Source organism: Chelmon rostratus, chromosome 19 (assembly GCF_017976325.1).
Source record: "Chelmon rostratus isolate fCheRos1 chromosome 19, fCheRos1.pri, whole genome shotgun sequence".
NCBI classification, from domain to species: domain Eukaryota; kingdom Metazoa; phylum Chordata; class Actinopteri; order Chaetodontiformes; family Chaetodontidae; genus Chelmon; species Chelmon rostratus.
In genome coordinates this window covers 11,205,186-11,221,029 of record NC_055676.1, presented here as the reverse complement: position 1 = coordinate 11,221,029, position 15,844 = coordinate 11,205,186, and the positions used below count along the sequence as shown (strand labels likewise).

At 41.5% G+C, this 15,844-nt stretch overlaps 1 protein-coding gene across 2 annotated transcripts in view; it reads right to left on the bottom strand.

Moving 5' to 3' along the window:
• The window catches only part of LOC121622865 (spermatid perinuclear RNA binding protein), a 74,269-nt gene that overhangs the window by 8,556 nt on the left and 49,869 nt on the right, over positions 1 to 15,844 (bottom strand). Inside the window, exons 4-12 of one of the 2 annotated variants that reach the window (XM_041959903.1) lie at positions 12,191 to 12,453; positions 11,313 to 11,484; positions 7,807 to 8,062; positions 5,101 to 5,213; positions 4,081 to 4,176; positions 3,493 to 3,604; positions 2,636 to 2,733; positions 919 to 1,024; positions 193 to 276 (exon numbers count right to left, since the gene is read on the bottom strand). In XM_041959903.1, the coding sequence (XP_041815837.1) occupies positions 193 to 276; positions 919 to 1,024; positions 2,636 to 2,733; positions 3,493 to 3,604; positions 4,081 to 4,176; positions 5,101 to 5,213; positions 7,807 to 8,062; positions 11,313 to 11,484; positions 12,191 to 12,453 (1,300 nt within the window). The remainder of the gene's footprint in view (positions 1 to 192; positions 277 to 918; positions 1,025 to 2,635; positions 2,734 to 3,492; positions 3,605 to 4,080; positions 4,177 to 5,100; positions 5,214 to 7,806; positions 8,063 to 11,312; positions 11,485 to 12,190; positions 12,454 to 15,844) is intronic. The other variant, XM_041959904.1, reaches the window with a different exon arrangement.

The window sequence follows — 15,844 nt, the reverse complement described above, 5'->3', positions numbered from 1 at the left end:
TTTGAACAAAAATAGTGACAATCCAATGCTGAATTAAACTTTTGTTAGATGGTATTTATTCTTATCCTTACCCACCTAACATTTCCCTTCTTTCTGTCTTTAAAATAGATCAGGTGAATGAGCTGAAAAAGCAGTGGAAACAATGAGGTAATAACACTTTGCCATTGTTCCTTCTTTCCTGTCTTTTTGTACCTTTCCTCAGATTCCTCTTCATCTTCTTGATGAGGTCCTTGTCATCCATTGTTCCATCCTCATATGGCCTCTTCAGACCTAAGCCTGGAGAGAAGGCAAGAGGGTGAGCCAAAGAGACAAATATGGAAACAGTTGCCAACTACAACAGATGTTTATATGATTGTGTGTGACAAAGAAAGAGCAGTTAAGCTGTAGAAAACAAGCAATATGTGAGGACAAGAACAAAGATAGATAAACTGGCAGACAAGATAAACAAGACAGACAGGCAGACCAGGAAACAGTCGAACAACGAGGAAGACATATCAGCTCCTTTCCTACGTGCACCTTAATATGTAAATGCTCTGGCAATTTTCCAGATGCCAAATGGTTTGAGTTGATTATGGCATTTTACCAAGGCCGCTGTGTATTGGTGTGACACTGAAAAAAAAACTATTAACCACTATATTCTATTTTGTGATGTTTCACATGTCAGCAATATTGACAGCGCTGACAGCACTGGTGTGTACAAAATCCAAAGGTCACGTCATGTGTGACCCAGATAACTGAACCCAGGAATGCTGACAGGCCAATGCACACGCCTTGACGAACAGATTAACAGAGACAGCGTAAAGAATTGATACATACAGACTGAAAGCCTGAACAGACAGGCAAGGACAGAAAGACATGTGGGGAGAGACACAGGCTGATGTGCACTGAGCAGACAGGCAGGTAGACAGGTACACACACCTTCTTTATCAGACCAAGGGTATTTCTGTGAGGGTTTATTTGAGGGAAGAGGCTCCATCTCCAACACCTTGTAGATCTGTCCGAATGCCATGAGTCGGAGAGCGTGCTGTTGAACGTAAAACACACACGCACGCACGCACGCACACACAGAGAGGAAAAGAAAGGAACACTGAGGAGATGAATTCAAACTGTATTTACAGTATGGACATTAACAGAGTCAAATGCTGTTAAAGAGGTACTCCAGCAATCCTGTATTGCGCTTGCTTAAAGCTGGATCCAACATTTCCCATCATGCAACTTGACAGCAACTTGTCTTAAACCTCCTGCCTCCTCAATGCCCACTTCTTTCAGACCACACATTTCCTGTTTGCAACACAGTTTTCCTGACCAAATAATGTAAATCTTAAGCACAAGTCGAGAAGATGAATTTAATTATAAACATCACCCTGAAGCATTTTACTCTCAAGATGACTCACTTAGAAATTAAAGTCACACCACAGACCAATGCAAACAACCAACGCATTCTGTCTTTACACTGTGATTACTCTGAGTGAATGTCCTGCAGCTTTTGTTACGCATATCCAACACAGAGGATTTCTACAGACACCCAATCACATATTCTGTTTTTACAGCAGTCTTACTGTGACGTCATGAAGAGAAGCTCCTCAATGATGTATATTGCATTCTTAAATTCTGTTGTAGAGTTTTTCATTAAACATGAAGTGAATGCAGCTTGGTTGAAAAACTGACAGTGACAAGATAGAATATTCTGGCTGATGTGATGATACTCACCTTCACAAATATTAGGGCCTACAAGACTATGTAGAAACATAAAAGGACACAGGCAAAGTTATATATATATAGGGACAGAAACTGGTATCTCAGCCAAATGTTTGCATTAAGGAATGTCTGCACATATCTATAAAAACTTTTCAAGTTATGTGAGTTATCTTGTAACACACAGCATCAAATTTGTCCTCCAAGATAATCTGAATAGAAGTGATTTTTAATTTTTTCCTTCTTGACATCAATATCATCAGCAGATCAGTGTGCCTGTATGTTCATTCATCATTCTTGACCTACTGTACACATCCTACATCTACACATACAATCAGAGCGATACCCAGGATGGCACACAGTGGCTTGCTAATATAAATCCATTAGGGAGGTAGAGTGTCTCAGATATTCATGAGGCTCGGCGAAGCTCATTGACAGAACAACTCCCTCTCTCCTATCTGCACTTGTATCTGCTCCAATACAATTATCCCCATTGACATTCCAGCCTCGTTCGGGCTGCCTTCAAAGGAAATGGACGGCAGGATTCACTAAGCCATGCGGCTCAGAGGCTGCCCTGCTCGGTCGAGTGTGTGTGTGAAGAAGGACATGACAGCTCGCAGGCCCACAGCGCATGCACGCAAATACTGTCCTCAGGGTGTCAGAAATGGATTTATGGCTTACAATGGCAACAGTTTCCCACACCAATCATTAAAATGCAGCACCACACAGCTCTTCCTGGAGACGCATATGCACGCTCGTGCAAGTGTGTGTGTGGATACAGATTGTGTGGTTAGGGCAGTGATGGGGGTCTTTCGGCTGGTAATAGGCTTGTTGCTTACTGATTCCGACACACTGACAGCAGCGAGTACAGCTGGGTGATAACAACGGTGTCTTTAGCTGACATTTGTGTGTGTGTGTGTGTGTGTGTGTGTGTGTGTACCTGCGCGCTGTAGGTAATGGCCTCAGCCTGCTGGTCGGTCATGTTAGCTAGTGTATTTGTTGGCTCTTTCTCACATGGGTCGTGCAAACCTGGACCACCTGGGGGAGGCGACAAAGAATGACACACAGACACACACACACACACACACACACACACACACAAAGTCAGTTGTTGTCACTTTGTGTTCTGACAATGGCGCTCAGCAAAGTTTAATTAGGCTTCACTGTCAGGATATAAGCGGTCAAACTGGCAGTGAGCTATTCAAACCAGTCAATTAATTTAAAAGGTAAAAATCCCCAAGCTCCAGCAGTGCCACATTTGTTGGAAATTTGAATACTGTGGGTAAGTAAATATTCTCCTGCCAATGTGACAAATATTTTTCCCTTTAAATTAAACGTAAACAACAACACTATTTGCATTTTGTAAAACATTCACAGAAACTTTTTTTTGCTATTGTGATTCTGTTACCTGCTCTCATCACTCTGGTTTTGCATCCAAACATTTTTTTTTTAAAGAGGTAAAATGAAACTCAGCTTTCACATACTTTTGAATAATTGATTTTTTTTTGCAAAGATGCAGAACATGTTGTGAAGAAGCCCTTCAGCTGCTGCTAATTAAGATGCTCTCATAATGACTGCTTTCCTCAGACAGCTGTGGTCTGCTGGGTCATCGATAATGCCTCGACCTCTCTTAGAGCAACAGCTAAAAAATGTGCTTCCATGTATCTGCTCCTCTACCCGAATTTAGCTTGTTCCCTGGCTCAAGTCACTGGAAATGCCAGTAATTTGCACCAAAACACACACGCTGTTGATTTTCACATCTTTTTGTATATTCATTCCTCCACCATGGCTCCATACCTGGTAGCAGTATGCCTGAGGCCAGACACTCCATGACTCGACGCAGGGCTTCTCCAGCCCCAAGAGGTCTGTTGCAAGTGGCAATTGCCTTCTCGCAGATAAGCTCTAAGGGCTGCAAGAACACACAAACACATGCACAAACACAGACAGACATGCAACTGTGAAGAAAATAAGGTTGTGCACATAAACGGTATTTACCTTTTTCATACAATAGGTATCACTATTTGTTACTTTATTGTACTTACACACACACTTGTATATATATATATACCACTAAATATAATTAACCTTTCTCGCTATCCAGACTATATTCTATTCTGATTCTATCAATCAGATCTTAATGAGATTCTCTTTTACAGTGCGCACTGTAATTCTTCATCATATTATGTAATCAGACAATTACTGACATTTGAGCACAATTCTTCAAAATTCAATCAAAATGTGAAACTCCCATTAGTAGCGAAATGGAGGGCAGTTTAAAATAATGCACAAATGCACATAATAGTATCAAAATGCATAAAACTTCAAGGTTATTTTTACTCCATAGGATTAACACTCAAACACAGGCAATTACAGCACAAGACTCACCCATCCCTTGAGAGGTTCCCAGACGGGGTGTCTATTGCACATGTCTCTAAGTATCCTGAGAATGATTACGCAGGACTTGAGCCCGTTCACTCGAGCCTGGGAGAGATAGTGGGGTGGATGGGGGAGAAGACGGAAAGACAGAAGGATGCAAGAAGGAAGATTAAACAGAAAAAAAGGGAGGAAGGAAACAAATTGAGTGCAGAGGAGTGGTATTTGTGCAACCACATAATGTACAGATAACAGCCTGCTTTACACCACAAAGCCACATAATGAAGTGATTGTATCTGTCTAAAACTTTGCATACTTTTCTCCCCACAGAGAAGGAATATCCTGAGTTTGACACTAAACATTTTGAATTTAGTTTACACAACATGTTTCACTAAGAATGTTGTCTGTCTTCAGAAAATACCTACATTCTGGACTTATTTTTTGTCAGTAAGGTAAGTGAGTTGGGAGATAGATGGGGAAGGGAATGAAAGGGGAATCAAAGGGAAGCATTGACATACTCTACAGAGCAGGCAGGTTCACATAATAGCCAAAAAGAAAAACAAGTATCAACAATTGCTTTTGTAGCCTTACGATACTTCTTACATTCTTTTCATACAATCTTTTTTCTAGTTCACATATAAGTGGATGGAATGCAACGTTGTATATAGCAAAAATACGCTTTTTAGAAGAAGTATTTTTGGAACTGTTTTGTAATATTTGGCAATTTTTGTTCAGTATGTTGTAAAACAACATCCTGTGGGCTAAACTGGATATGAGAAAGCATAAAAACATAGATTCATTGGCCATATTGCTTAAAACTATTAGATAATTTGTAATCATTCTAACATATATATGTAAATTTAAGTTAGTAAAAATGTGCAATTTGTCCACACTTCTATCTATTCTTGATAAGTTGAAACTGAGTGGATATAATAAGCACCGCAGTACTATCTGACAGTGAGTGTATTCCCTCTGAATCGTCAGGCTACAATAAGCATCGGGCAGGAAGACAGGAAGTGAGTGGGTGCCGACCTGGAACCACTTGGCGTGTCGCAGCGCTGCCAGGGCCAACAGACATCTGTGTCTATCCAGCACCTCCCCCTCCTCCTCCTCAGCCTCCACTCTGTGCGCAGCAGCACCCAACACTGCCACAAAACAATAACAACCCAATATAGAGAACGTAAAACACACACACGTCATTGTCTGAGTGTGTGTGTTTGAATTGTGCGTGTGTGAATGTATGCAGACACACTGGAAAACTGTGTGTGAATGCACACGTACACACACACATGCATGGATATTTTGGTACATACAAGGTGCTTTTCATGCCATTGAGTTGTTTCTCTCCTTGTAGAAAGTGCCGACTCTCTACACTTCACAGATCCGTGATGAATGCTCATAAAAACGTCTCCTCACTCTTTAAACGGCGTGTCATTTTCAACACTGTGATCAGTCTAACATGTGCTAACTGCACCACATGTTGACATCCTTAGCACGTACCAACACAGGATGCACTGTCCCTCGTATGCATACATGTGTTGAAAATTACACACGCTATTCAACAGTGATTTAGTATTTCACATCCATCCAGTCACTGACAAAAACAGTGAAAGGGAGAGCAACCAGGGTCCCAAGGGAAGAGACAACTTTGTGGGATGGAGAGCCCCCCACAGACATACACCAAACAAATACCTAAGGAGTGTTTGATTTAATGTGTGGGCATTGTTGGGACACATTTCACTGTGCCCAGCAAAGTAAATCAATCTCTCCTTCATGTATTTGAAGAGGATTTCATTTATTTTGATCCAGTCTGCACCAGGCAGGAGTCAAAATAGGTGTTTAATTTTCTTCTGGATTACTTAAGGTGCACTTGATTTCACAGACTCGTAGAGAAATGGTGCAGAGAAAGCCATTCAAGACCCTGACCGGGCAAACACAGAATCAAGCGCTCCTAAAGTAGAACTGAAAAGAAAACAAGAAAAAAAAAAATCGAAGATAGTTTGACCCAGTCTCAGACAAACACCACACAGGAGGGATCAAGGCAGGGTTAAGTCAGAGCATCGTGGTTGGTAAAAGAGGAGCATTCTTACGCTTTTATATGTGAGCGTTTGATTCATGGCGCCCGACACACCAGGCTGGTTGAGTTACTACACTCTCACTACATATTCTGCTACTTAAGAATCAGCAAGAAGCCAATGATATGCAAGGCGAGCTGAATCAATCGCAGTTATGTATGAATGAGTGCGACCAAATAGGGTTTATTGTGTGGGACATAAAACACACCAAAGACCCCTTTGGGTCTCTATGAAAACACAACTAGGTACATTTTTTCCTCATCACTCTCCCGTGAAAAGAAAATCCTTCCCTCAAGACATATTAAGTTGAAATGTCAAATTTGTCTAATAAGTGGTGGCAGCACGAGAACATCTATCTCACATTATCCCTGAACTCATCTGGCTGTTATTATGCTCTTCCTCTAGGAGCAACGCATGCAGCGGTGTGCATTTGTGTTTCTTTGTGATGTATAATGGTGTATCTCAAGGTCTGTCAGAGTCAGCCCAGCTGCACGTGGGACCACGTCGCTACTAGTGGATCATTATAGTCTTTCTCCTCTTGCTTGTCCTCCCACGGTTCACTCAAACGCTCTGCTGGCCGCTCCCTCACTCAGCGCTCTTCTTTTATCATTATCTCCCTCTGTGTTGTCTGATTTTCAAAATACCCATTTCTATTGTGCCTCCTCTAATTTACGGTCACAGCACCCTTCCTCCCTTTGTGACCACACAGAGCAGGGAGCTGCATCTGAGCTGAGAGAGCATGCATGCAATATATGTTCATAGATATAAGTGCAACTTATATTCAGTAAAATATCCAGAGCTCACTCAAACATTCTACACACATGGTTAACCTCAAACAAAAGTGCATAGATGTCACTCTTATTAACTATGTGCCACGTTGTTGTGCACAAGTTTGTGCCTTTCAGAGAGTTCAGAGAAGAGTTAGACGAGGTACTGACATTGGACAACACTGCAGGTATTTGTTGATGTGTCAATTTGTGCGTTAATGTGTAAAAGTATTAGGTCCTGCCTTTTAATATGCGAACCGCATCCCTCAACCTCCACTGGTGCCTGATGAAATCTGAGCAATTACAAATCCAGTGTGACAGGTATCTTTATCTGTCAGGTACAAACTATGTGTGTGTGGCTTCTCTGCAGCGTGGTCGCATGCCTCTGCGCTCTTCTTGGTGCGCACGAGAGAAAATACGAGCGGCCTTCTCCATCCTGCCATGGCACTTGCCGTGATGTACGGCTAACCTCCATGCTATCTCTCATCTCTCTCTGAGACCTGAGTGCCTAGTTGGACGGGAGCCACAGGATGGATGGGCAGCTCGCTATTGCTCAGTTATTGATTGCGCTGGCCCGCTGGCCTTGCTCTCCTGTTCCCCTCTCCCACAACCAATTATAACCAGTTCTTGCTACCCGTGAAAACTGGGGGGGGATGGGGAGGGAAGATTGTTATTAGACTGAACACCAGTTCAGTTCAACAGCTCGTTCCTGTGTGTTATGAGGTCAAACCTCTGGTTTGAGCGTAATAAAAACAGTTGAGTTCTATAACATAGAAAAATACAACATAAAATGGCATTGTGTGTGTGTGTGTGTTTGTGTTTGTGTGTTTGTGTGTGTGGATTGAGAATGAGGGAAAAACTACAAGCTGTGTTTTCTCCCATCTCTGTGTTCCTACCTCGCCCATTCTTCTTCTCCTGCTCCTCCTCTTCCACCTCCACTTCCTCCTCGTCCTCCTCCTCTTCCTCCTCCTCCTCTCCTTCCTCCCCATTCTCCATCTCCTCCTCTTCCTCCTCCTCTTCTTCCTCGTCTTCCCTCATGGCCGGTGAGGTGAGGGTAATCTTAAGTGTGAGTTTGGGCTCTGTTGTTGTTCGTACCAAAATGGCTGCCTCGGGCAAGGAGCTTGTGACCTCATATTTCTCTTCTGTCAGCTTCTGTCATGTGTCAGACAGACATAACTGGGTGGTCAGAGGCCAAGGTCACAACACGACTCAGTGCAGATGAAAAAGTAGAAGCAAAATATATGTAAGCCTGCTGCTGCTTCCAGATGCTGCAACAACATCACCAGGTATGATAATTTAGATAACCTGATTACAGGGTCAAATTAAAGGTCAAATACAATTTAAGATCTAAAAAATGTCTTTGATACAAAAAGACAGATGATTCATTGAGTCCTAGTACATGTCATTGTTCAACCTGAATGACTGGTGCCTGCACACTATGTGTCAAACCTACAGCACCTTTGTGAGAAGCTGTGAGGGAGTCAGAAGTTTCAGGTGTCCTATGTGCAAACAATGCCGGCATTAGCATTGTCCCACTAGCTGCTGGTTTCATATTTCATGTGGTACTCCGTGGCTTTCACTCGCATGGTCCCAAGGTGAAAATCTTTCAGCATAAATTACACATTGCTTTGTTTTCTGCTGGTGCAATCGACCTCCAAAACTTATCTTCCTCCTACGATATGTTATTAAACTTGCATTTCCCCATCTTTGTTCATCCCTGACTTTGTTAGCTAGCTAGCAACCACAACTGAGGATATCGAGAAGATAAGTAAGATAAGCAAATGAAACCAATACACATTCTATCAATTTTCCCATCAGTGATAAAGGTCCCTTCTGCAAACTGAATACCTAGAAAAAATATATGGTAAATTTAAGATAATTTGTGATCGTAATTTCCTTGATTTTATTTTAAGACCTCAAAAGAGTTTTTAAGGACACCTTATCGCTTGCTATTTCAGAATATGCTGAACTAAAGCAGCATTTTCAAATGTGAGAAGTAACTGCAACTTGCTTGTCCCAACATCATAACAGAAATGTGATGATACATGATGTAATGATGTGAAGTATGTAGGCTTATACAAGCAGTGGATGTAATGAGCTTGTGTTTGTACGTCTGTTTGCATGTCTACCTCTGTTGTTTCTCAGTGTCACATATCCATTTGTGAAATTGTCTCTCTGTATGTACACTATGCTTAATTCAGCCCCCATTCTGAAGAAACCAATTACTGCTGACCTCTGTGGTCACTCCTGTGATGATAACAAACTCATGCCTGTACACACAGTGGCCACATTCGTCACTTGAGACACACATGCATTTAAGCACACATGTGAAAAACAAACGACATAATAAAGCTACAAAATTTGTGCAACAAAAATATTTTGGAACAACCTGCAGACACACAATGAACACACATCAACCAACTATAAATACTGAATAAACACAAGGTCTGACTAAAAACACATAATGAGTCAAGGACTGCCCTTGATGTTTTGTAAGTGCATGTACAGTAGGTATGATTGATTCTATTGCACTTACTTTTGCTCTATTTGCAAGTGGACTATGTGTTCATATATGAGTATGTACTATGTACTCATGTTATTTACATTGCTGGGCAATAACTAATTAGAATTAGGGTGAGGGTTAGGGTTAGGTATACTATGTAACAGTTATGGTTAGGGTTAAAGTAAGCTTCCAGGAAATTCATGTAAGTCAATGCAGTGTCCTCCTAAGTGGCAAAAACAAGTGCCTGTGTGTGTGTTTCCGACACTGCTTAAATGAGCATCTACATCCCATTTGACTCTGTTGAGAAAATCAGAATCCCTGGTCACTGGGCCGAGACATGAGATTACCTCCCTGCACACACACACACACACACACACACACGCAAGCACGCGCACACACACACACACACACACACACACACACACACACACACACACACACACACACACACACACACATCTTTCCTTCCTGTCATTCTGTGTCTTACGCCACTTAGCCGCTAAAGCGAACAAGCAGAGAAGAGTCACAGGGGCAGAATTTATTCATTGAGTAATTTCGGCATAGCCAGACAGGTTGGGGAGTTTTTACCAGCTTCGTAGTTATTGCTAAATACTTTCCTTCCTAACAGATTTTTAGTGAATGCAAAAATGCATCTGGCTGCCACAATATGGATGGAACAAATTATTTAAGGTATTTGCAAAGGGAACTGAAAAAGTCAATACAATGTAATTTCTAGATCATTCGACATTATGAGCAAACAATTCCCACATGCAGAAAACATAGATGGAATTAAGGAATTTGATAAAACAAATAGAATCGACTGTAAAATGCAGAATACTGCAGAAATTGCCAAAGTGTGGATGCAATTAGTAAAAATCTGTGTTTTCCATACCTACACACACACACATATTACAGAAGTCCTCATAGAGAGAGCGAGAGAGGCAGCACGCTAACAAGAGCTGATCACTTCAACAAAATCAAGTTTGTGCAGACACATCGGCAGCTGCAGGACATTTGTTGAAGACTTTGTCGCTGTGTGTGTCAGACAAAAATCAAAAGACTACGTCCGTTTCTGGTCAAGTATTGTAAACAAGGAGGAGTGTTGGCTGAAAGTTAGAGCAGCCTCTGTCAGACCCTCTTACTGCGTGTGTTTGAGCTGCACATGGAGGCTGTCCTGCAGAGGAATCGTTTAATAAAAAATAGTGTTGTATTACATCAAACTGACATTAATTAAATTTGGAATATATTCTTATTGAATTATTCATCCAGCACACGATTAGACACTCTTTCTGATTCAGAAAATTCAGAAAAATTAAAAGAGAAAACACAGACTTTGGGAAGATTTCATAGGGCCCAACAGTACTGCTGGTATCAATGCGTTCTGTATCCTGTGTGCGTATGAACATCAGGAGCTTAATTTCTGTGCCATGACTTGTTAATGAGGAAACATGACACAGAGGTAGTGACTGGAGCATTAATCACACATGACTCATACATACTAAAACACCTCTCAACTTCTCACTTGACGACATTGCTGTCTCTTGCCTGCCTATGCCAACACTCACGCCGCTTCTTCCTCCACTCACGCATGAACTTATATACATGCACATAGTAGTGAGACTTGGCAAATTCAAGCACAGACACTCATGAAATGTGGAAGCTCATCCAAATAGCTTGATTTCTGACATTGGAGAGGACTGTGCAATAAAAATAGATCTTTCTTGGATTAAATTTGGCAGACGATGAAGGTTTGATGCAAGGCCAAGATGCAATTGTGTGTGTATATGAGCAGGATGTGTAATAGAAAACGAAAGACAGAGACTAGGAAGTAGCATTATGTGTCTGTAAGCATGCATCTGCATCCGTGTGGATCTGTGAGTGTTAGTGTGTGTCTCTAACCTCAATCTGCGTGGGTAAATTGTGACAGACAGTGTCCAGCAGTGTCTGTGTGGGTTTGTCTCTACACATCAGCACGAGCTCCAGATCCATGTCGCCTTTGATCAGGAGGCCTTTGGCCACCAGGCCGATCCTCATCACTCCACACAGCGCGCCACCACTGCTGGACTCTCTGCTTTTGAAAAAACAACAAAAAAAAACCAAACAAAAATATTTCAATTTATAGCTGAAAAATTCAGACATTACAACATTCCTTTTTTCAATAAAATCTAAGATTGGCTCTCAGGGAGTTAACAAAATATTACAGAAATCTGAAATGAAAATTACTTTTGTGATGTCTAGATTTAAAAGCAATCATAGTCACTCATATTTTGTATTATGTCTAATAAATCACGCTGCAGGCAAAAGGCCCAACTGATTTTGTGAGAGTCAAACAATATTTTAATATGTATCAATATTTTATGTAATCTTCAGTCAGTAACTGCTTGATTAACAGATTAAAGTATGAGGTGCCAATTAAAGTTGCAAAATAAGACCCGACAAGGCAATTCAAGACCTTATTAATGAGAAGTAGTGAACCCTTAATAAAAAGATTCATGAAGATAGCCAACCATGGAGACTGTGCTCAGAGATGCCAAGTGGTTTTCAGTTAATTTCCTCTGGATCGAACTCTGAGCAAGAAAGCAAATAAGTGTATTTTCTAAAATGTCGATCTGTTATATTTGAGATTTTTGGTCTGACGAGACAAACGAGAAAACGTTGCCTCCTACATCAAGCATCTGAGATTTTACAGACTAACCAATCAAGCTATTAATAATAAAAGATAATTGGGAATAAAAAACAATTATTGGTGACAGCTCTACAATGTGTCACAACCCCACCTGTAGCTGTCACTGGAATCTTCAGCTTCGTCGCTGGGCTCTTCGCCAGGATCGTCTTCCTCTGTGCTGTCTGCTGGTTGGCTGTCAACCTGACTGTGGGTTTCTCTGCTGCTCTGATCCAGCCAATCAGAGACGTGTTTGAGGGCACACTCGACAGTGGACACCAGGGTCTGAACGGCTTCCAGCTCCTGAGAGGAGGGGTAGATGGTGGAGTGTTTCGCCATGACATGGCGGTCATCGTTACTAAAGGAACGGAAGGACCTCTGGAAGGGAAGGAAGGGTGAGAAATAAAGAGTTAGAAAAAGGCCCTTACCATCTTTGTCTACACCAAGGGCATCACTGGAGACAGGTTTTCAACAACACGTTGAGCTTCAATCCATCAAACTGAGCTTTGATCTCCCCGTTGGGGACTAACCTCTCCCCATCACACACCCAAAATAAAAAAAAACAAAAAAACCCACAAACGTTCCACAAATGCTTTCCAATTCATGACAAAGCACGCCACCACGCACTGCCTCGCCAAGCCTGAATACAAATGCTTTCATGCAAACTGCCATGTGTCTGTTTTAGTGGCAAGAAATCAATCCTCAACTCAGCTGACAGCTCCAATATATTAATGTCACTGTCCCGCGCACATGCACATATACACACAGCTATCAGAAATTCATCTGACCAACATCCTCACATCCTCTGCAAATGCCCTAATTCAATCAGATATTGTGGCCCTGGGAATTTGTGTCAGCTCTTCTGTTCTTCTGGCATAAGGAGGAAAACCATGGAAGGAGGAGATCAGGTGGGAGGCATCAGACAGGGGCAGCACAGAGGAGAAGAAGTGACAGAAAATAGAGGGGGCATGCCAGAGAAGCCAAGACTGAGGAGAATAGAGGACAGCAGAGGAGGCCTTTGGGAATAATACAGAATCTTTAAAAAGGAAACAGGACAAAAATGGCTGTAGGAGGGGAGGCTGAATTCAACGATAAAAGGAAAAAAGAGACGAAGGAGAGGAGCAGGTGTAACAGGTTTTTGTGATGGACATTATGCCTTATATACCACCTAGATGTGTCCCTGTGTTTTTTTGCATTCACATTAAAGCACCTTGCAACTTGTACGTCAGCGGTTTACATCTTTTCATTTGTCACAGCATATCGGTAGGTGGTTGTGTCTGCGTCGCTAAATGTAAAATTAGCTTTGCTATGTTAGAGATCATTCAAACATCTGACCGTTATTAGCTAATATAATTTAAATGGAAAACTGATACAATGGGGGATTTACGTGACAATGCGGGCATGGGATATCCCTTTGCAAGAATGATTTCATTAAGAGTGCATAATAATCTATCATCAACGCAGCAGGACACATAATGTAAATTCTCTTGGGTAACTCAATAATGAATAACAGAAACACCTATACAACAGATAATTACTATATCAAAATGCTTGTCATAACAAATGATTTCACATTCATTCCACGCAGTGTACAGTTTTGCTTTGTCTTTCATTACTTTCTCTATTTGTCTCTCTTTCTCTCTCCACTCCATCTTTTTTTTTTTTTTGGGGGGGGGGGGTATAAAGATATTATATGTGAGAAAAACAATTAAGATTATAAGGTATTGTTTACAACATCACTTGGTAACCTGAATGTGAAGGACGAGGTTCAGTGTTACTCATTAGAGGTAATCACAGCATGCTCTGAAGCCTGAGGTACATAACCCAGTTGAACATGAGGAGGCTGCTCTCAACAAGCTGCTTATCTCCAAGACCCACATTTCCATTTATTCACTACACACACATCTACTCAGAGAGAGCCACACACCAGGCCTGCTAGCTGACACAAACACACACACACTCACACAGAGGAGAGATGACCTTTTCAGAGTAGTAAGGATAGTGTAGCTTGAGCGCAACTATCAACCTACTTGAAAGCCAAGGACCAGCTGCACATTTGCACGCACACATGCAAAAAACACATGTATACACACACACACTTCATCCCATTCCTAATTGAACTGGTGACATTCTCTTTCACCAGAGTGAGTGAGATGAAGCCATTAACAGAACGGAGGACAAGCACTGCACAATAACTGCGGCCTCACAGCCGGCGCAGCTCAGTGTGTTGAGTGTGGCACAAACATTTGGCAGGGTTACACACTGCATTCCCACTGGGACTGTGATTCTTCAACACTTTGGCAAGACACACTGGAGTGACATGGAGTGAGTTTAGATACCTTGAAAGAGTATTTATGCAATCTGGTGTCTTTGCATCATCATGTCTTATTTTTATTCTATCACTTGACATTTTCAGACAATCAGTGCTTTATTGTAACTTGAAATGTTGTATTCAGGAGAACGTCATTATGAAGGCGCTGTCAAAAATATTAAAACTCCTTCCTTTAGACGGACAATAAAGGTAACTGGACAAAAACATTTAAGTACAGTTTCAAATGTTTTCGTGCAGAAACAGTTAGCTGATTGACAGAAAATTAATCACAACAATTTTGATTGATTAACCAGTAAGTAAAATTTGAGGATTTTTCTATGTTTTGTATCATTTATTGTTGGATTTTGGATGTTTTTCTAAATGAAAAATTCAGATTAATAGCCTAAAAAAGGTTTTCACTGTCTCCAAATGATGATTTAAAATTTTACATTCTGGATTAAGCAAAAAGTTTTGTACAAAAAATGGGATAATTGTGTAACTGTGAGTATATGTACTTACATGCACGTGTACAATACTGTGTGCACCTTTATACTTGTGTGCCTTCTCAGAGCAGTGTTTAACAGACCAACAGTCGCAGGTTTTATGAGCCGTTGCTAATGGGAGCTTCTGCAACCATAAACCGCACTGCGAAGAGAGTGTCTATGTTTCTATGAGTGTGTGTGTGTGTGTGTGTGTGTGCGCGCGCGTGTGTGTGGGGGTATTATTTGACCATGGGGGAGTTGTTGCCCAGCCGCTCTGATCACCATGTAAATCAGAGCTGTTAAGGAGGACACACTGACAGGAATCGACCTCTTAGGCAAGCCTGTGCACAGATATTGTTGCAGACATTCAAACAAGTGACAGGATACGCACGCTACTGTAGCCAAGGTAGGAAATGATGCAGGATCTCATAGGTTGCACACTAGTCAGGGAGAAAGGGTGAGGGAAGATTTCAATTGATAAGGGTAAAAACTAAAAGCTTAACACAGTTCTTCATAGCATTCGTCAAAACGTAATGAAACAATGCTGCTTCCATGCTGCAAGCTGTCTGTGTTCAAACAGCTAATGTTGCTCTTTCCAACCTAATTATAAAAATACACAAACACACAGGCACACACTCAATCTGTTAGAGACAGAATCCACCCTTGAAACCACGCTGACCAGCACATAACCTAAAGTTCAAGCGCACGATATGTCCTCCTTTTCAAGTGTGCATGTGTAAGCGTATGACTGAGAGCAAAATAAATTCTAAAGGACGGCTGAGTCACAAGGGATCCCTATCCAGATGCCTGTAACAACCCCCAGGTCACTACCACAAAATCACAATACACTCAAGTAAAGCTGATCTTTGGCAGTGACAATTAAGCTCAGGTGTCTTGTAGGGCCTCAGTTAATGCTGCTATGTTTCCAAATTCAGTATACGTATTATGCTCCGATTAAGTTTTGGTACTATAGTTA